The sequence below is a fragment of the Dromiciops gliroides genome, chromosome X, assembly GCF_019393635.1.
Source record: "Dromiciops gliroides isolate mDroGli1 chromosome X, mDroGli1.pri, whole genome shotgun sequence".
Taxonomy (NCBI): domain Eukaryota; kingdom Metazoa; phylum Chordata; class Mammalia; order Microbiotheria; family Microbiotheriidae; genus Dromiciops; species Dromiciops gliroides.
In genome coordinates this window covers 12,922,485-12,944,586 of record NC_057867.1, presented here as the reverse complement: position 1 = coordinate 12,944,586, position 22,102 = coordinate 12,922,485, and the positions used below count along the sequence as shown (strand labels likewise).

Genomic DNA, 22,102 nt, shown 5'->3' with positions numbered 1-22,102 from the left:
CCTGTTTTTAATTAGAGGGAGAGGACTGGGGGGAAGAGAGTTATCAATAGAGAAAATTAAAAGAGGAATTCTTTCACATTCTAAAAGCACAGAAGAGAACAAAAAAGTGCAGAAGGAAGCACAGACCAAAAGGACAGTTCTGAAAGTAATATGGAATTTATTATATACTTAATAAATGAATGATATTAAATGGAGATTTATGCTTTCACATAGCATCCTCTTGTGTTCTGCTATTTATATGGGGATGCTCTTTTATTTTCTGTTTAAGTTCAGAATAAAAACATAAAAAAATTAAGAAGGGACATGGAATGATAGGTGGTTATGGTTAGCTTAATCTAAGATGTAGCCATTCTGTGCATGACTGAGGTGGAATATAGGGGTATGTCTCAGGTTCCAGAAGTTTGAGGGCCCATGGCATTAGGGTGTTTGAGAGAGCATCAATATGAATGTTGAAGTCCCCTAGAACAAGGAGAGGAAGATTCTGAGCTATGCACTTAAATCCTTGAGAAAAGAGGGAAAATGACCAGAGGCTAGAGTATGCAAGGTTTATCAGAGTGAACTTCAAAGGAGGAGAGGGTTCTGAATGATATAGCAAAGGGAAAGTCTGGTTGTGGCACTGGAGAATAATGAGTATAACTTCTCTCAGGAGTTCAGTATCACACAGAAGTATGAGGAAAGCTACAAGTGCTAGCCTCTAGCTAGAATACATCCATCTATCCATCTACCTATCTATCTATCTGTCTGTCTGTCTGTCCATCCTGTCTGTCTATCCATCCATCCATCTATCTATCTAATCTGTCTACATATCCATCCATCCATCCATCCATCCATCCATCCATCCATCCATCCATCCATCCATCCATCCATCCATCCATCCATCCATCCATCTATGTATCTATGTATCTAAGTATCTATGTATCTCTATCTATCTATCTATCTATCTATCTATCTATCTATCTATCTATCTATCTATCTATCTATCTATCTATCTATCTCTCTATCTCCCTTCCTCCCTAAGTACCTAGGATGGCCAGGGATCTTATGCCATCTGGGGAAAATTTGTTCTCTCTAATTTAAAAAAGATGAGAAGAACAGGTACAGAAGAAAGGGAAGTTTATTCAACATAGAGAAGGAATTATGGAGTTCACAATGGAAGGAGTAGACAGAGTTGGAGCAGAGCACAGAATATGGGACATATGAGGAGGAAAGGGATAAAAGCATCAGAGATGGGAGTTGGGAGCCATTTTTTCCCCCAGGTCACCAGTGATTAATGGACACAAGGATAGGGAGAGTAACGGGTGGTAGGGTTAGGAGAGCAGAATAAAATGCACACAGACTTCATTGATTTTAGTGGATTTGGCCAACAATAGCATTATGGTAAAGCCAGGAGTGACGGAGCACTATTACAAAGGGACAATGACCTTTTGGGAGCAGAGCAGGGGATGATTCTTGGTAGGCCAAGACGAGAGGCAGTATGGGTGCTGATCTGTTGGGTCACTCACTCTTCCTTGACCAACAGCTTGCCCAGGCTAGAGGCAGGGAAGGTAGTATTTATTGCCAGTTGAGTAAAACCAGGGACAGTGTAAGTGCTGGCCTGGTGGGAGGCCAGGAGGTCTTTGCTTGTTCTAAACCAACTTCATACCTCAATAGGCAGTTTCTGATCATTGAGATATTACCACAAAAAACAATTTGCTATCGGTTATTAACAGTAAAATGCCAAAGACATCTATATTGGTGAAGTTTTTGCTAAAGGTAAGGACCAAAAGAACAACATGGTATGATAGAAAAAGGAGTAGACATGGAGTCAGGAAGGCCCTTGTTTCAAATTCTGTTACCATCCCGCACATGAACCTGAGTAAATAATAGCCTCATACTCATTCTTCATTTGTAAAGTAAGGATAATAATGCAGACCTCACAGGGTTGTTGGGAGGCTCAAATGAAATCTAAAAACTCCATCTGAATGTCAGCTATTATCTTACCTCAAAGTCCTTCTGCAATGTATTCACACTAAAATAAAGCAAGGGAAAGAATAAAAGCATTTACTTCTCCTGTACTTTCTCCCCTCAACAAGACTTTCCTTGCATTATCTGTAAACATTTTGTATGCGATCAAAACCCATAATAAATTGCTGAACTTGACAGCTGCACATTTATTGGCAAACACTGCTTCAAAAGGATGAGTCCCTGGAGATCAGTCTTGACAGTGTTTTTAAGCAACAGTCATTGTAGCATTGGTACAGACATCAGTCTATGGGAACAAAGCTTCATGTATGGTTTACGTTGTCTCAGCAGCTCAGAATTTCTACCTCCCCCATGCTCCATCGCTTGTCAATTCATCCTAATGAGAGCAAATGCCTCCCACCTCCTCCAGTGTGTGAGGTGATGCTGATGTGCTGGTGGGCATAGAATGCCACAGTTTCCAAGTCTGAAGGGACCTCAGTGTCTGTCTGGTTCAACCCCCAACTTGATCCCCTCAGCAACAGGTGGTCATTTAGCATCTGCATAAAGACTTCCAAAGAAGGGGAGCCCACTGCCTCTCTAACTGTCAGGCTAAGGCAAGACAGCATCTGTTGCAATGGCAGGCTATTTTGTTATTGTTTCTAATGCAACAAATCCCCAATCTCTATGCTTGGAAGAAACAACACAATAATGTTAGTTATCTTGATACCACCTATTTCCAATCTGACAGGACAGGCAAACTAGAGGAAAGGGCCTTGGAGGTGAGGGTGCTACAAGAGCATTCATTGGATAGGGGAAAAGTGAAGAGCCAGAGCAAATGTGGGTTGGACACAAGATTTCCTATCACTGAGAATCATAAAAAAAGCAGAATGGGCCACTTAGAAGGGAGTGGACTTCCTCTCCTTGGGAGTATTCAAGCCAAGGCTGTATGACCACTTGCCTGGCATGTGGTAGATAGGAATCTTGCTCAGATACCAGTTGGGTTAAAATGACACTGAGGTCTGTTCATCTCTGATGCTCTGTGTGGATTATATGCTTCTTTGCTATATAAGATTTGTGCTTTAAAAGTTGACCACAGACACCTATCAGAGTGGCAAATATAACAAAAACAGAAAATATTGAATGTTGGAGGGGATGTGGGAAAGCTGGGATACTAATCCATTGTTGGTGGAGTTGTGAAAAGATCCAACCATTCTGGAAAGCAATTTAGAACTAGGCCCAAAGGGCTATAGAACTGTGAATACCCTTTGATCCAGCTATACCATTGCTAGGTTTATATCCAAAGACATCCCCCCAAAGAGGAAAAGACCTATTTATACAAAAATATTTGTAGCAGCTCTTTTTGTGGTGGCTAAGAATTGGAAATCAAAGGAATACCCATCAATTGGGGAATGGCTAAACAAACTGGTATATGATGGTGATGGAATATTATTGTGCTATAAGAAATGACAAGCAAAGGCCTGGAAAGATATGTATGAAATGATGTATTGTGAAGTGAGCAGAACCAAAAGAACATTGTACACAGAGACAGCAATATTGTTTGATGAAGAACTGTGAATGACAATACAATGATCCAAGACAATCCCAAAGGACTATTGATACTATCCGCCTCCAAAGAAAGAGCTGATATTGATGAAACAGACTGAAACATGCTATTTTTAACTTTCTTTCATTTTTTCTTTTAATCAAGTTTTCTTGCTCAAAATGACAAATATGGTAATGTTTTACATAATCATACATGCATAACCCACATATGATTGTTTGCCACCTCAGAGAGGGGAAAGGGGAGGGAAGGAGGGATAAAAATTGGAACCCAAAGCTATAAACAAAAATGTTTATTATTTAAAAAAAAAAATATGGAAAGACAAAAAAAGAATGAAGATCTCTCTCTCTCTCTCTCTCTCTCTCTCTCTCTCTCTCTCTCTCTCTCACACACACACACACACACACACACACACACACACACAATTGACCACAGAGGGAGTAAAAATATGCAGCATTTTGCTTGCTACTTCAAAGAAATTAGAGAAACCAACCAGCTACTAACCTTTTTCTAACTCAGGTTGTCAATGATTTTCTTGCTCAGAGAAATCATGAAGGTGGCTTTTAGAAACACTCACTCCTTTTTCATCATCACACTTTAATAGCATATATGAAATCAATCCCCTGCATGTGTTAAGGCTATTCCTACTTTCAATCACATTGTGTTGTCTAGGTTTCCATTTCTTTCTACCCCTGTCTAATAAAGAACTTTCCATGAAGCTTAAAAAATTTAGTTTGCAAGCTGAAAGTATCACAGTGGTATTCCAGTTGGCCTAGACTCAAAGGCCAAAAATGAAGTGCCTCGTTTTTTCCCCTGGGTATTTTTCTCAAATTAAAAAATGGAAGATTTTGCATTATTTACTAGAGGAAAGGGGGATATTTTGTGATAAATCCAATGCCTCAAACATTTTTTGGAATATAATTGTAAAAGTATATAAAAAGAACCAAAAATTAGTTCTCTCTGGCACCAAGTGATGTTAAAGGTCAACAGGTGATTATATATTCAATCCATCCTACATTTTAGCCATATTCATGTTAGGCAATAAATCCCCAAATTTATTAACTCTTCTTTTCTTAGCGAACACATAAATGATTTAGGAAATATTGTTAAAAGTCAATTAATCTCGATAGCCAGGAAATATTGTGGTGAAATTACCATTTTTTAAAGTAAATGGAAAGGCTAATTTTAACTCTAAATCTTCTATTTTCCCTCCCTTATCATTTAGCTGTCACCTTTTGCTAGCACTGATGAGCTTTGATTCTGCAAGTACATACATTCACATGGACTGCGAACACTACAAGATACCATTCTCTGTGGTCCACAGAACTTTGAAAACAATAAAACACACAACCTTACTTTCAGTTCTTAAAGCTTTGTTTCATAATGATCCCTTGAAGTGTCTCAGAATGATCAATATCCCAATACATGTGTGAAATTAGCATGTCAGAAATAGCATGTCAGAGAGAAATATGTCTTCAAGCAATCTTTAGTTGGTTTCTTTTACTTTCATGGCTTAAAATTGTTTCTATGTGATGTCAAACACCTAGATAGTTTAAAAAACTTAAGTCGATCAGCGGTCTCATCTATTTGCATATTCCATAGAATGATGCAGATTGAAACCCACTCACATCTGCCCATCCTGTACAACTCTTGTCAATGTTTGCCTGTGAGTTTGTCACAAGGGTTCAACCAAACACGTGGGAGTCCTTTCTCAATTGTGAGACTATCAGCAGAGGAGCTGTCTTCTGAAGATCGCTCTCCTTCACCACATAATAAACCCATCTTGTTTTTCTATTATGGTTTTCCCAGTTGACATATGATATTGTTATTCCTCTTTGTGGCTTCCTTATTTGTTCTATATTTGAGGCTCTTCATACCCCCACCATGCAGCTTCCTTCCCATTTCTCTCTCACTGATAATCACTTTTCATTCTTTGGAGTCCATGTTCAATATCTTATAGTCATGAAATTTTGCCAGCAGAATACTAACTTTAAAAAGTGGGTCTTTGTTTCTGGAAGAAGCTTGGGGTCACTAAAGGAGCCTTGCAATTTCCTGAAGGCAATCTAGCCTGCTCTCCTCTTTTTGTTTAATTCTAGGCTGAACTTGTTATCCACCCACCTACCCATCCATCTATATGTAGAGTGTATATGTACACAATATGTGTGTGTATACATAGATACGTGTGTGTGTATGTGTGTGTGTGTATATATATATATATATATATCTATCACATGTAGATAGACAACTTCTATAGATTTTCTATTCATCTTCATGTCATATTCTAGGCAAAATACATTCTTCAGCTATTTGGTCTTTCCTGTGTTTCTACCTTTGACACATTCTTTGCTCAGCTGTCAAACAGATCTTCCTAAAACAAAGGTCTGACCATATCACCCCCATATTACACAGACTCCAGTGGATTAATTAGAAAATCCTCTGTTTGGATTTCATAATTTGGCTCTTTCCTACCTTTCTAATTGCTTTCTGCCTTATGTCACATATTCCACAATGCAATGACACTGGCCTCTGTTCTTCTCACATAACACTCTCTCTTGACTCTGAGCATTTCCTGTGGCTGTCCACAATGTTTGGGACTCTTTGACTTCCTTTAAGTCTCAGCCAAAGTCTCATTTTCTATAAGAAGCCTTTAGTAGGTCTCTTTAAGCTCAGTACTTTCCCTCTGGGACTAACTCCACTCTCTATCTTCTTTGTAGCCAGTTCTTTGCATGTTGTTTCCTCTATTAGACTGTGAACTCCTGGAGAGAAGATACAGGTTTCATTTATTGTTATTGTTGTTGCTGTTGCTGTTGTTGTTGTTGTTGTTGTTCAGTTGCATCCAACTCTTTGTAACCCTGTGGACCACTGTTCATGGGTTTTTCTTGGCAGATACTGGAGTAGTTTGCCATTTCCTTCTCCAGTGGATTAAGGCAAACAGAGCTTTAGTGACTTGTCCAGGGTCACACAGCCAGTAAGTGTCTGAGGCCGTATTTGAACTCAGGTGTTCCTGACACCAGGCTCAATGCTCTATCCACTGAGCCACATAGCTTCTTCCAATTGCCTTTTATTTATTAGATTTTATTTGCCTTTATTTGTTTGCCTAGCATTGATCACAGTGACTAGAACATAATAGATACATAATAAATGTTTGTTGACTATTGAGTCAACAAACTCTCTTCTAATAAGCTCCACAATGGTTCAGCATTTGATAAAACCAGCATAAGGCCACCAGAAAACAGGAACAGCTAAAAGTGATCATTATCTACAGGGAAACCTTTTTCAGTTTTAACTCTGTTGGATTACTTCCTAGCTGGGAGCGAATACCTTTGGGGAGTACGGTCTTTCCCTAATCTATAACTTTCCTTATGTTTAAGTTTGGAGAGTAATTGAACAAAGTTGTCACTGTTGTACATCTTTGAGAAACCTCAAAACAGCTTCATACAGAGAGGAGTGACACCTTTGAGGGAGTCTCTAAGGTGGCATTTTGCTCTAGTGAATCATTTTTTCATAATTTAAAAAATGAGCACTGTGAGATCTTGTGTCTGTTACATATTTCAGTCAATGGGGTCACAAAGAAAAAATCTCTTGTGGAATGTCACTTTCAAGTCTTCCTGCTCTTTCCCAATACCCTTATCAAGAGGACCGCTGGGGGGCGGCTAGGTGGCACAGTGGATAAAGCACTGGCCCTGGATTCAGGAGGACCTGAGTTCAAATCTGACCTCAGACACTTGACACTTACTAGCTGTGTGACCCTGGGCAAGTCACTTAACCCTCATTGCCCCCCCCCAAAAAAAAGAGGACCGCTGATGCATGTGGTAGTACGTCTCACAAAGAGTTGGTAGAAATGGAAGCAGGTACTTAGGTAGGGAGATGTTGATCCTGTCTAGGCCACCTTTTGCTGTATTAAAAAGATCTGCAAATTTTGCCACCCCTAGTCACCATATCTTTCCCTACATTCCCAAGCTAGCATCACAGCTTAACTTAATCAGTTCTGTTTGACATTGTCCTCAATCTCCTCTTGCATCCTGTGCTTCACTGCTATACTGCTGCTACTACTGCTGCTGCTACTCATACCTTTCTAAAACTCAACTCTGGATTACTCTGAGCATCTATCTTCTTTGCTCAGATTGCATGCTTAAGGAAGTTGCAAAACCATACTGACTGAGTCTATTCCAAATGTAATTGATCTAATTTCTTTTTCTTTTCTTTTTTTTTTTGAGGGCAAGGTACTTTTTAATTTGCTGATGTGATATAGCAACTCTTGATTGTTCCCTATGTGCCCACAGAACTGTGGGGCAGAGGGTAGGTGTCTGCAAATAGTATTGATCATTGGATGTCATGGGAGATAGACTCTTGTGGAGAAACCTTTTTCATTAGGCTACAAGAGTTATGGAAGAGCTCTACCACCTCTCTTTTTAGGGCTGCCCTGGGACAGATCCAGCCCCAGCTCTCTCTTGGACTTCCAAAAAAAGAATAAAGAAATTTCTTTCCCTTCTTTTCCCATCCCCACTCAACAGCAGCAATAATGGCTACAACTTAAGCACATAGCACTGAGAGCATGTTGCCTAACTGAGTCTGAGCTTCAATTTCTTTCATTTAGCCCAGCAGCCCTGTAAAATGAGAAATTTTTCTAACCTTGGTGACTACTGAGTTCTTGTGTTCTAAGATTGGTGTTAACTGCCCAGCAGGAAATGGTTCCCATACCTATAGTATTTCTTTTCTTTCTTTGGAGGTATATGGTATGTTTCATCAATACATCAATAGTCCTTTGGGCTAAATGTACATAGTGATATTTCCCTGCATTCATTCATTTATAAAGTAGATGTTCAGCTTCATGTCTTCTATTTTTCTCTTCCACTTTTGCAGTTTCATGGTTGAACTTTTTAGCATCCCAGGCAGCAAGGAATTGGAAATTGAGGGGCTGCCCATCAATTGGGGAATGGCTGAACAAGTTGTGGTACATGAATGTAATGGAATTCTATTGTGCTGCAAGAAACGATGAGCAGGCAGATTTCAGAGAAACCTGGAAGGACCTGCATGAACTGATGCTGAGTGAGATGAGCAGAACCAGGAGAACATTGTACACAGCATCAACAACATTGTGTGTTGATCAACTGTGATAGACTTGATTCTTCTCAGCAATATAAGGGTCCAAGAAAGTTCCAAAGGACTCATGATGGAAAATGCTTTCCAAATCCAAAAGAAAAAAGTATTGAATCTGGATGCAGATAGAACCATACTGTTTCCATTGTTCTTGTTGCTTTTCCTTTCTGAGGTTTCTCCTTTATGCTCTGATTTTTCTCTCACAACATGCCCAATGCAGAAATATGTTTTATGTGATTGTACATACATCACCTATATCAGACCACCTGCTATCCTGGGGAGGGGAAGGGAGGGAGAAAAACCCGAAACTAGAAATCTTATAAAAACAAATGTTGAAAAAAAAAAACCCAAATGTTGAAAACTATCTCTAAATGCAATTGGAAAATAAAATATTTATATGGAAAAAATAAAATAAAATAATTTTTAAAGGAATTTTTGATCAATTAACATTAAACTTATTAAACATATATGGACCGGGTACTAGGGATACAAATATAATCAATAAAACAATCTCTACTTGAAAGGAGTAGTAGTAGAGGCTGCTAGGTGGCACAGTGGATAGAGCACCAGCCCTGGAGTCAGGAGGACCTGAGTTCAAATCCAGCCTCAGACACTCGACACTTACTAGCTGTGTGACCCTGGGCAAATCACCTAACCCCAATTGCCTCACCAAAAAAAAAAAAAGGAGTAGTATTAAGGAGGATTTCACTTTAGAGAGGGCAAAAACAATATTTAATTTCCTCTAAAGAAAAGAAAGAAGAAAAGGGTAGATTTTGTTATGCAGAGAAAAAGGTAGGAGACTGGACCTGGAGTCACTTAAAAGTGGGGAGAAAGGCACTCCCTGCCTCACTCAGTAGTGGTGTGGGGTCTGTGAGATCCATTGTGTAGGGAGTTGGAGGTTTCCAGATCAGGTTTGAGGGGGAAGAATCCAGAGTGGGAGGAAGCCAGGGTTTCAGGAGAGCCAGGCTGTGTCAGGCAGGAAGCTGGAGTCCAAGGGGCTCACACTGGGAGTAATTTTGGCTATGGTTTTACATGTAGATTGGTGAGATTTCTTTGCTGATGAGAGTTAAGCCCAGAGAAGCAACAGCAGTGTCAAAATCAAGAAGGGGAAAGTGGCCTTCCAACTGAAGATGCTGGGGGCAGAGCCAAAAGCATCGTATTTAGCCACAGCTTCATTGGGGTTTCCTGAGGCTGGGTCAAACCACATCTGGATACATTTGCCACTGCCCCGGCTAAAAGAGCTTACTCTGTAAGAATGATTCCAAATATTCTCACATAGGGAGGCTGGTGTTGGGAAGTAAAATGGGAAAGGGTGGCAGGCAGCCTTAGTTGGGCACTCGTTAATCCCTGAAGTCCAATTCCAACCTTTCCGCCAGTTCTCTTTGCAGGTGTATGAAGTTTGGCAGTCCTCCCACCACTGGTTACAATCCTCCTTGCACAGGGGAACATTCAGGATCCGTTCCTTCCTCCAACTTGAGGACACCGGCTGGATCCAGGGTCCTAGGTTGGGGGAGCACTCAGAGAGACATGTGTCCTGGATAAAGTGGCATCTACAGGCTGGGGTCATCATCCCACAGTGGTTATAGTTGAAGCTGTACAGGGAGGAAGCATCATCTTTGTGAATGGCAACACTGCTGTTGGCTGTGCAGCAGGCTCTCTTCTTCCATGGGCTACACTGGTTATGAAGGACATCTTCTGGGCCAGGCTGGAACTTGTGGTGCTTAGAATCCATGCAGACATTGAGCAGATCATTCCCCTTCCGAAGCCCTTTAGCCATGGCCATGAGGCCCAGGAACAGCAACCCCCATCCTAGTTGAGTCATGGTCTGAGGGACCTGGCTGCAGTAGCTTCTCAGAGACTCTAAAGAAACCTCTAATTTCTTTTCTTTTCTTTCTTTTTTTTTTTTGCAGGGCAATGAGGGTTAAGTGACTTGCCCAGGGTCACACAGCTAGTAAGTGTCAAGTGTCTGAGGCCAGATTTGAACGCAGATCCTTCTGAATCCAGGGCTGATGCTCTATCCACTGCGCCACCTAGCTGCCCCAATTGACTAATTTCAATGGGATTCTTACTACCACCTGTTAATGCTTTTACCTTTGCATAAGTAATAAGTGCTTATCCTTTCCCCCTCCCCCTTTCCTCCCCTGACTGAATCACAATCATGCTCACCACAATAGCCATTCCAAACCTCTTCCTTTCTCAAACCACCAACAATACCAACTACTGGCCCCTTTGCCCCTTTGAGTTGTGAAGATAATAGAGGTCTGCCCACTTTGCCCGTCTTCTCAATAAACTCTTGTGACTTCCTATTATCTCAAGTATCAAATGTTAACACCTCTATTTAGCATTTAAGGATCTTTACAATCTGACTCATTCCTATGTTTTCCAATCTTCTACATACTCTATAGTACATCCATATAGGCCCCTTGCTATTTACATATCATTCTCTCCCATCCCGGTATCTTTATACTGACTGTCTCCCATGCCTGGAATGGGACAGGAAGGGAATAAGCATTTATTAAATGCCTGCTAAATTCCAGGCACTTGTCTGAAAATTTTCAAATATTATTTCATTTGATCTACACAACAAACCTAGGAGGGAGGTACTATCATTATCTCCATTTTACAGATGAGGAAACTGGGGCAAATAGAGGAATTAGTGACTTGCCTATGGGGTCACATAGATAGTAAGTGTCTGAGGCCATATGGACTCAGATTTTTCCAGGGCCAGGCCCACTGCTCTATTCACTGTACCATCTAGCTCTAGGAAGGTAGATTATTCTCCATCTTCACTTAGAATCTCTGGCTTTCTTCAAGATTTATCTTAAGCATTCTACCATCTCCCTATCTACTAATGTCTTCTTCTCTAACAGTACCTTGGATGGATCTATCTTCTCTCTCTCTCTGTTTTTGTCTCTGCCTCTCTTTTTCCATCCCTCCCTCTACACACACACACACACACACACACACACAAAATGTTGCCCACATTAGAAAGGTAGAGTGAGAGCTTCCTGAGTTCAGTTTCCCTTTTTCTTTCATATCCTGAGTGTTTAGCACAATACTTGTCACATTCAGTAATAATTACTTAAATGCTTATTGATTGATTGCCTTACCCTTAACTGAAAAAATAGTTAATTTGTCCCTGGACCCTTTCCTCACCAATTCTACACTTCAAATCACCTGAGCACCATCCTCCACTATTTGTTCTAGTCTTGGTTCCTTTTCCTAGGCAATGCCAACCCCTTTACTTGTGTCTTTTATCCCAGCCCATCCAGAAGGCTTCCTTCAATCATCACTTCTATCTTCCTAATTTTCAACTTCTATTTACCCACTGGCTCCTTTACTATTGCCTTCAAATATATCCAAATCTCCACCACCCTAAAAACAAAATAAACAAAAACCCTTTAGCTTGAGTAGATAAGGTCAACTAATTATCCCATGGTTCTCCTTCCTTTCACAGTCAAATTTCCAGAAAGAAAAAGCAATCTGCTCCACCTTTGTTTCTAATTTGTCGCCTTTTATTCACTTCTCAACCCCTTCAATTTTGCTTCTGTCTCCACAGCTTGAATGAAATGGACATATCCAAGGTGACCCACAATCTCTCTATTGCTAATTCTAATAACTTCCTCTTAGTTCTCATCCCTCTTGACCTCTCCAAAGTGTTTAGCATTGTTGACCACTGGTTGCCTCCATTCTCTTTGTACCTGTAAGATAAATCTTCTGCAGTCTTTGTGGCTATTCTATTATCCATTTCCCATATCCTGTTAATGGATTTATCTTAGGCTTCTAGGTTATGAATAGATGGGAGGAACATATATGGAAGCAAGTATGATGTAAAGACAAAGGCTAGCAATAAAAACATTTAATAGGTTCTGCCCCCATCTTGTTGATTGCTAGTGTGTGAAGTCCCTCAGTTATAACTTCCCTTCTTTGCCTTTGTTCCTCTGAAACTTGTTAACAGTAGAGAGGGAATGTGAGACTTGTCAGTCTCACATTAGGAGTTTATCAGATCCTTTCTTTCTTTCTTTCTTTTTTTTTGGTTGAGCAATGAGGGTTAAGTGACTTACCCAGGGTCACACAGCTAGTAAGTGTCAAGTGTCTGAGGCCAGATTTGAACTCAGGTCCTCCTGAATCCAGGGCCAGTGCTTTATCCACTGTGCCACCTAGCTGCCCCTATCAGATTCCTTCTTAAGAGTAAGGGGTTTTTTTCTTCAAAAGATTTAACTTCTGATGTCTTCTGTTTTTTATATCATCATAATAATTTCCAGTATCCCTCTCTCTCCTCCCCCCCTCTAAGAGAGCCATCCCATAAATAGTATTTTAGAGAAAAAAATCAGCACAACTGAAAAAGTCCCAGAACTTGCAATAATTGACACCTATAGCCCAAGTTGGGGGGTGGGGTGCTCTCATACCTCTTTAATAAATACTTGCTTGATCTTTATAATTTTGTTACATTTGCTTTTAACTCTTTGGTGAGTCATGCTTCCCATTTCCACTATTATATTTACTGCACATATTGTCTTTTTGGCTCCGCTGACTTCACTCTGCATCAGTGTATAGAAGTATTTCCATGTTTCTCTATCTTCATCACATAGGTAATTTCTTATGGCACAGTAATATCCCATTACATTCATGGTCCACAGTGTGCTTAGCTATTTCCTAACTGAGAGAAATCTACCTTGTTTTCAATTCCTTGCTATCACAAAAAATTCTGTTATAAATATTTTGGTGAATATGGAGATTCTCTTCTTAGCAATAGCTTCCTTGACTCTTGTCTAAGCTCAGTAATGGAATCTCTGATTCAAAGGGTGTGGGCATTTTAGTTCTTTTATTTGCACAATTCCAAATTGCTTTCTAACATGGTTGTACCATTTCACAGCTCCACCAGCAATGTATTATAGGGTGGAAAGCAGGTCTTACTAAGGGGTCAGTGAGAGTTTCTGAGAGCTAGAGTCATACATATTTTTGCACTAAGGGCAAGTAGTACAAAAGTGTTGGGTATCCCTAGAATCATGAAATACATTCTAAAACATGTCTGGGCAGGCCTAAGTATAGGTGCAGTGTGCCTACGACCTAGAAAATAACTTATCAAAAATACCAAGAGAATGGTATATAGTATTTTCCTATTTAAACTAATTATCCTGTGCTAACAAACTTAAATCTAAGCTTACTTGTTCATATGATGCTAAAGAATTTTAAGTATTTTCAGTGTCCTCTAAATTCTGTTGATCTGGGTTATGAGACCCTAGTTACACAGGTATCAGATTCAGGTTTGTTTGGTCAGGGAGAGAGGAAGCAGGCAATGATGGGGGGAAAGGCATGAAATTAGAAGTTCAGGAGCATGGAAAACAAACTTTATTTTTTTCTCAGTTCTGCAAAGGATTGAGCTTGATAAGGAGAAGCCCTTAAAACGTGAAAATATAGTTGTGCAATTGGTACAAACCTGGTGAATAGGCACTGTGGTCATTATTATAAAATAAAAACCTTCATACCTAAAAATGGATGTGGCACAAAAGCCTATTTTTTTTTGAGCATTTTACAAATTCTGCACACTTTTCAAGTCATTTGGATTTGAAAAAATGTGATTGCTTTTTTGCGTTCACTAATAAGAGTATTAGATACTATTTTCCCCTAAAGTGTGGTTGGTACTGCTCAATATTTATTAAGTGGCCAATTTAATTGGATTTTATTCTTGTAGTAAGGTCTTTCCAGTCCATGAAAGAGAAGGAAGATGTGTCCTGATGACACACAAACTGAATCCATTTCAGAAGGGGATCATGACACAAAATTCTTACACTTGAAAGAATCAGAAGAACAAGAGTTTTCTCTATTTCCCTTTGACTAACAATACTATTCGGGGCACAAGTGCAAATTCAACGAATCAATTAAGCAGCTCACACACTGATGATCCCTAAGATTTATTGGCTAGAAGTGAAATGCAGGAACATTTCATTGTCAAAGGAAGTCGGATCCATAGTTTAAAGGAAGATAAATTAGGCCTAAAAGGGAATAATTTGCAGAAAAAGTCATTTTAAAGAGACACTGTACATGTTGGATTAGATAACTTCAAGAGAATGAGAATTATCACAGTGTTGAAGAGTGAAGCTAAGAATTTAAAGACCAAGAGAATTTAATAGAGCAGATCCAGATTAGGACATGGGAAGGATAGGGAGAAATGCATATTCTTCCTTTCTGTGATAGTAGAAGAAATAATTATTTCAAACCATGACCTTAAAAAACTCCAGTTAACCACCTTTTAGTGCAAACATTATAAAGATGAAATAAAAGCAAGTCAAATTTCCAGACAGGCTGGAAATGTCAATTCCTTCTTCTGATTCTGGGGCCAAAACAATTGGGGGGGAGCAGAGTTAGATAGGGAAGGTAGCAACACAAAGTTCTCTTGCCCTCAACACTATCCTCTCATTGAATTACTTCAAGCAGAAACTCTAAGGAACAGATACATGTTTTAAGTGTATAGATTACTAAGACATGTTACCAAACAAACAACAGAAACAAATTTTAAAATGGTGATAATGATCCTTTTCTTGTTAAATTCAAATCTTCAACATTAAGTCCTACCCACATTCTATGGTGGACTCCATAGGCCTCTCAAAATTGGACAGGTCAGGTATCATCAAACCATCAATCTAGGGATGAATGGGAATTCAGGACTACTTTAGTTCAGATCCCTCATTTTAAAGAGGAAAAAAATGAGGCCTAGAAACATTAAAATACATGCCCAAATGACAAGTCATTAAGTGGTAGAGCCAGAATTCAGAATTGAGATTTAGGAAGTATCCCAGCAGCCAATTAAGTGCAATCCAAATATGAAAGGAATGCCCATCAGAAAAGAGTTGACCAGGAGTACAATCAGAAGTGGGGTGGAGCTTACTTAAACTGATTCTGGAGGGCCGATTGTTCAATTTTCGGTGAGGATCTGCTACAAATCAGAACTTGATATATGTTTTGTTTATTGTTTAGATTTAGGTGTTGTTAATAATGTAGATTATACTTAGAAGTGTTGTGTGTACCTTTTTCTCTCCAGAGATCCAACTTGTTAAGCACAGGAGCACAGCAGCACACTACAGAAATAGTTGAAAGTTTTTGTTCACTTTGTTGGGGTGGGTGTTATATAATCAGAACAGTCATGAAAATGACCCAAGTAATCTATACATTTACAGCATGTAGTTAAATTCTGAACTGAAGTGGCCTGTGTATGATTATGTCCATGCCCAGGGGAAGAGCTCTACTGACCCCACATGTGGGGCTCTCCCTCCAACCTCAAGTTTCATTATGTTTAATATGTGGGAGATATGTCTGAAATGGAGTACAAGATGTTACATGGAATAACTGCTGATTAATAGGGTTTTTTGTTTGTTTTTTGTTATGTTTTGTTTTGGTCTTTTGCAGGGCAATGAGGGTTAAGTGACTTGCCCAGGGTCACACAGCTAGTAAGTGTCAAGTGTCTGAAGCTGGATTTGAACTCAGGTCCTCCTGAATCCAGGGCCAGTGCTTTATCCACTGTGCCCCTAGCTGCCCCCACTGATGATTAATAGTAGGTGAATTTCTTAGATTTATTTCCACATAGGACAAGTTAATGAAATTAGGTTTTCGATGAAATCTCCGCCAAAACCTGATCTATATTATATGAACAAATAGAAACACATTATTAAACGTTTACTGTGTGTCAAACATTGTGCTAAGTAGAACACCTTTTTTGTGGGGCAATGAGGGTTAAATGACTTGCCCAGGGTCAAACAGCTAGTGTCAAGTGTCTGAGTCTGGATTTGAACTCAGGTCCTCCTGAATCCAGGGCCGGTGCTTTATCCACTGCACCACCTAGCTGCCCCCTGAGAACACAATTTAAAAAAAATAATAAGACAGTCAAAGAACTTATCTTCTAATAGGTGGGAGCAAGAAACATGTATGGGGCAGAAGGACCAGGAGGAGCCCTGAAGGCCTGCCTAAGACTTACTGAGGGAAACCGAACTGATCTAGAGGATAGTCAACTGCATTAAGAGTAAGACAGATGAATGGATAGCAAGAAGGCCTTACAGAACCAGGATGAGATAAAAACATTGATTAGATAATTTTGGTTGGATACCTTTTTTTTCTTTTACTAATTATGATTAAGCCCCAGGTAGGAGGGGAAGGGTAACAGGGTGGGAGAGTGCTTAGTGCTTTACAAATTATCTAATGATCTGAGAGATTAGTGCTCTTAGTATCCCCATTTTACAATAGAAGAAACTGCCTCTGGGGTCACACAACTTGTGTCTGAGACTAGATTGGAACTCTGCCTGCCTCTAGGACCCAGGTCCTGCCCACCCAGCTAAGTTCCTGGACCAACTTCCCCAGGGATTTAGATAGCATGGATTGGGGGCACCTAGGTGGCGCAGCCCTGGATTCAGGAGTAACTGAGTTCAAATCCGACCTCAGACACTTGACACTTACTAGCTGTGTGACCCTGGGCAAGTCACTTAACCCTCATTGCCCCACAAAAAAAAAGAAAGAAAGAAAGAAATATTTGGGGCAGCTAGGTGGCACAGTGGATAGAGCACCGGCCCTGGATTCAGGAGGACCTGAGTTCAAATCCAGCCTCAGACACTTTACACACTTACTAGATGTGTGACCCTGGGCAAGTCATTTAACCCCAATTGCCTCACCAAAAGAAAAAAAGTCATCTAGATAGCATGGATTCTGTAGGGCCACTGGGAAGGCTGAGTGGTGCTGGTGAACACTAGAAGAAAGGCATCAGAAGCAGGGCAGATATCGATCTGAGGGGACATGGATGAAGTTTATCAGTAGAGACTTTGTGTGAAAAATGGGTGAATATATTTACTAAGGAGACAAAGACCAAAAGACAAATCCTTGCTCTCAAGAAGGTGACATTCTACCTAATAGGAACTCCCATATCAAGAGGTATGTGATTTCTCAGTAGATGCTTGGCAGCTCCATGCACATTTGAAATGGTAGGTCCGAATCAATGCAATAGGCTGCAATTGACCCAATAGTTGTAGTCAATCTCTCTCTCTCTCTCTCTCTCTCTCTCTCTCTCTCTCTCTCTCACACACACACACACACACACACACACACACACACATTCCTGTCTGTAAAATGGAAATGACCTGATGAAGTATGTGTCTGAGACAGGATTGCAATCAAAATTTTCCTGATTCCATCTTTAGCACTCTACCACTGTCCTGCCTTGTCAGACCATAAACATATGAAATTTTAAATCTTTTATTGGTATATCACTTCAATGACTATATTCTCTAAGAATTGTTATATCTTTGATCCCATCTCTTCACAATACATTTTTGTTAATTGATTAGGCATTAGACAAGTGGAAATGTCCATTTTCCAGATGTTATAGTTGAGTCATTGAGGGTAAACAAGGGCCAAGACTAGAAAAACTGTCAAGGTGTCTGCAGGCAGAGAAAATTTTTATCTCTAACATCTGCTAAAACTGGAAATTGAAGTTTAAGCACATCTCAGCCTCCATTTACACCTCTTATGCAATTAATTGGTTTTTCCTGGAAACCCCAAAATCTACATTACAGCATTAGAGTTATATGAGAACTTCACTGAATGATAATCTGATCATATCACTACTCTTTGGTGGAAACAGCAAAGTATATTAATAGAAGCATATGTATGCTTGCCTGAGGCCAAAGCCAGTAAGAACCATAGTGAGAGTAGCTTAAGCTATTCAACAGTTCCTGTAAGAGTTTCAGAAAGGAGGGGAGCAGTACAACATGCAGCATTCATGGCATCCAAATAAAGTTGCCTGGGGTTACTTGATCAAATGGCAAATTAATCTCTTCAGGCTCAATTGCCTTGGATTAGAATGGTCTCTTCAGAAGCAATGGTATAGTTATTGTTATCAAGAACAAGAGTCCACAGCAAAAAGATGGAGATTAAGGTTCGGGGCAGGGTGAGGAGGAAAGGGAGAAGAGAAAGGAAAGACAAAGAAGGCCTGGGTGGATGGCTTGGTGGTGGAAGGTGAAGCATGGTGGTTGTCAGGGGGATAAATATCAAGAGCTAAGTTTGCCCCCAATCGATGTGACTCAGTCAAAGGCAGTACTGAAAGCCATATCTTCCTGATTCCATGCTGGCCACTGATATCCCAACTCTGCCTCTCTAAGACAGAGATAACATTGTTAAGCTTTGTTGATGAGAGTTGAGAGCCATACATAAAGATTTACAATGAAGTTAGAATAAATTGTGTATGCTGCCACTGACTTGAGATATATTAGGGACCTAATATATTCCACCTCACACCTATCAGGTTGGCAAAGATGACACAAAAGGAAAATGATAGTTGTTGTTGGAAGGGCTGGGAAAGAAAGCATCACCATTATCATTTAAAGCCATGGGCTAATTCGAATGAGGAAAAGCTTTTCTTTTTCTTTTGATACTCAAATACCAAATAATGACTACAGGTCAAGACAACCTCCTCCCCCCTCAAAAAAATAATAAAAAAAATAAAAATCATGTCACACATATCATCTGAGTACCATTCTTCCTGCTTTTCTGGAATCAGCTGAATTATTCTAGACTAAAAAAATTTTAAAACTGCATGTGGCTCTAGACTTCTATCACTATTATTAAAGGCAATTAATTAGTATTAATTAATTAAAACAGAAAGGTTTTCTGGAATAACAAAAAAAGAGGAGTATGGTGGTCAAGCATATTATTGGGTTAAAGCATACAAGGGGAGTAGGTGGATCATTAAAAGCAACAAAAGAGAAAAAATAAGAAATTAATGTTTGTAAACAAAGACTTAATAAAATAAAATAATTCCTTCCATTCAAGGAAGTAACCAAATTGAAGGCAAAATAACCAAAAAAAAATTGATAAATGATAATAGCTATTAAGAAGATAATAAAATGATATGATTATCTAGCCTGAATAAAGAGAGGAAAAATCAAATAATTTGTAGCAAAAACAAAAAAGAATTCAAAACAAGTGAAGATGAATAAAAGATTTTCAGAAAATATTTTGCCCAATTGTGCCAAATGGATTTATACATTCAAAATGCTTTTAGCTGAAAAACAGCTAAACAACTTAACAACATTTCTTGTTCTGTTCATCTGTTTTTCAGTCATGTCTGACTCTTAATGAACCCATTTGGGATTTTCTTGGCAAATATGGGAGTAGCTGCCATTTCTTTCTTCAACTCATTTTACAGATGAAGAAGCTAGGGCAAAAAGGGTTAAGTGACTTGCTCAGGGTCACAAAACTAATATGTACATGTGTGCATGCATATATGTATATATGTGTATACACAGACATGTATAAATCACTAAATAATTCAACATCAGAAAAATAATTACATAACTCTTAAAGAGTGGAGAAAAAAAGTTAATTCTATAAAATATCAAAAGAGAAATTAATTCCACTATTACATGAGCTTACAAAAATTGGAAAAGAAGGGATTCTTCCAAACATATTATATGAAACAATACTGGGTTTGATACCTAAATGAGAGACAGAAAAGGTGTAGGATAAAAACTACTTAGACCATTATCTTGAAATGACTTATTATTGATACAAAAACAGTAAAGAATATCAGCAGAGAGGCATATGCATATTAATAACAAAAATAATTTTGAAATCTAGATGTAGCAAAAGCTTTGGAGAAAATCTAAAAAACACAAGAATGCATAGGAATAATTACTTTAGCCCTCTTGCCTTAATATGATAGGATATGTAAGTTTAAAAGTCAACATGATTATATGTAATGGGGAAAGGCTAGAAGCCTTTCCAATATTATCAAAGGTATATGATGTATTCATTATCAGATCCACTACCTATAGCATACATGGGCAAGAAACTGAGGGAATGAATACATAGGAAAAAAAGAAAACAAATCTATATAGCACTTTTGGGATGATATGGTCTATCTAGAAAATCTCAAAGAGTCAAAATTTAATTGGGACAGTAATTGCAAGCAAATTTTTGGTCCAATATAAATCAACACAATCAGCATTTCTGTATATTATGAAAAAGCTCAGAAGAGATAAGAGATTCCATTCTAAATATCGCCACAGAATGTGTGTGTATAATATGTATGTATGTATATACGTGTGTGTATGTATCGTAAAGAATTAATTGTAATTTGGGGTTTTCATAACCCTATTTTTGCTTCATTATGGTCAGACTGAAAAAACATAAGAGAGATGGGTGTGTACTTTGGGAAATAATTGAAAAAGAGGAACTCTGACCACAGGGAACATTTATTGAAACTAAGTAACTAATAGCTCCTCTAATAGCTTCCCCATGCCCACATGGGTCTGGTCAGATTATAATGGGGACAGCCCATGTGGGTGTGCTGAGCCAATTGGAGACTCAGCAGGACTAAGAACCACCTCTCTCCTTCTGGTGGAGGAGTCAGTTAAGAGACAGAGTTTCAGTTAGAAGGAGTTAGAAGGAAAGGCAGTTAAAAAGGGTTCTGAGGGAAAGGGGGAAGGAAGGCAGACATTTAGAGGAGCTGCTGGTGTTCAACATTCAGACAAAAACAGAAGAGACTGCAACATAATTCTCCTTAGAGCTACAAATTTTGGGTGTGGTGAATTTGTGTTTTTTGTTTTTGTTTTTTTAAGCAGAACTAGCTCTTTGGAGCTAGCTGGGCTAGAGGCAGGTTTAGATGCCTGGGGCCTATTTACCCCAGAGATTTATACATTGCTAATACATTGTTTCTAGTTCTATTAATCTCACTTATGTTTTAAACTTGTTCCCATTAATAAACCTGTTTTGTTTTTGAAAGAGGCTGTTTCTTTTCTTACCTCAATATTAAGGCGAGCCACCCAATTAACTCTTCCCATACTAAATTTGGCTCTTACAGTATGTATGTATGTATATGTATATGTGTGTATGAGCTTATCTCTCCTGAGACACACAAGAATCATAAAACTTGTCTCTTCACAAAAATAAGACCTAAATAATGGGAGCAATTATTTGCTCATGAAATATTCGGCTCTGCTAATATAAAATGTCAATATTGCTTAAATTAAACATTTAGAAAAGAGAGAGGTAGAGAGCAGATTAGGTATATAAAATATGGAAACAAATGAACACAGAATAAGTAAGTCTTAAGTGAGGGGTGGTCCAAGTCATTCACCCAAACAGTATTCCATAAAAACTGTTAGAAAAACTGGAAAATAATTCGGCACAAGTTAGGTCAGACATTGTAACATCTCAAATCATTTAATAAAAGATAATGGATGACTTATTGAAATAGTAAACAAAGGAATAAGTAAAACACTTTTTGTGGTTATGGGTAATAGTACATATATGATCCAGCAATAAATAATATGAATTAGGATATATTTATACCCAGAAATGTCAAAGAAAGGGCTAAAATGGGAACTTAGAGATGTTAAATCCCTGAATGAGAGAATCTTATAGGGGAAAGACTTCTCAGAGTATAGAGGATGTCCAGGACAATATCAAATAGAAACAAATTCCTCATGGCCATTAGTTGATTTAAAAAAAAACAAA

The 22,102-nt window shown here is 38.9% G+C and overlaps 1 protein-coding gene across 1 annotated transcript; it reads right to left on the bottom strand.

Annotated features, from left to right (window-relative positions):
• Nucleotides 1-9,668: 9,668 nt before the first annotated feature.
• On the bottom strand, nucleotides 9,669-10,427 carry LOC122733828 (folate receptor alpha-like). Its single transcript, XM_043974534.1, has one exon. It carries the CDS (start codon nucleotides 10,422-10,424, stop codon nucleotides 9,669-9,671), a length of 756 nt encoding a protein of 251 aa, XP_043830469.1. The 5' UTR covers nucleotides 10,425-10,427.
• Between the last annotated feature and the right edge of the window lie 11,675 nt (nucleotides 10,428-22,102).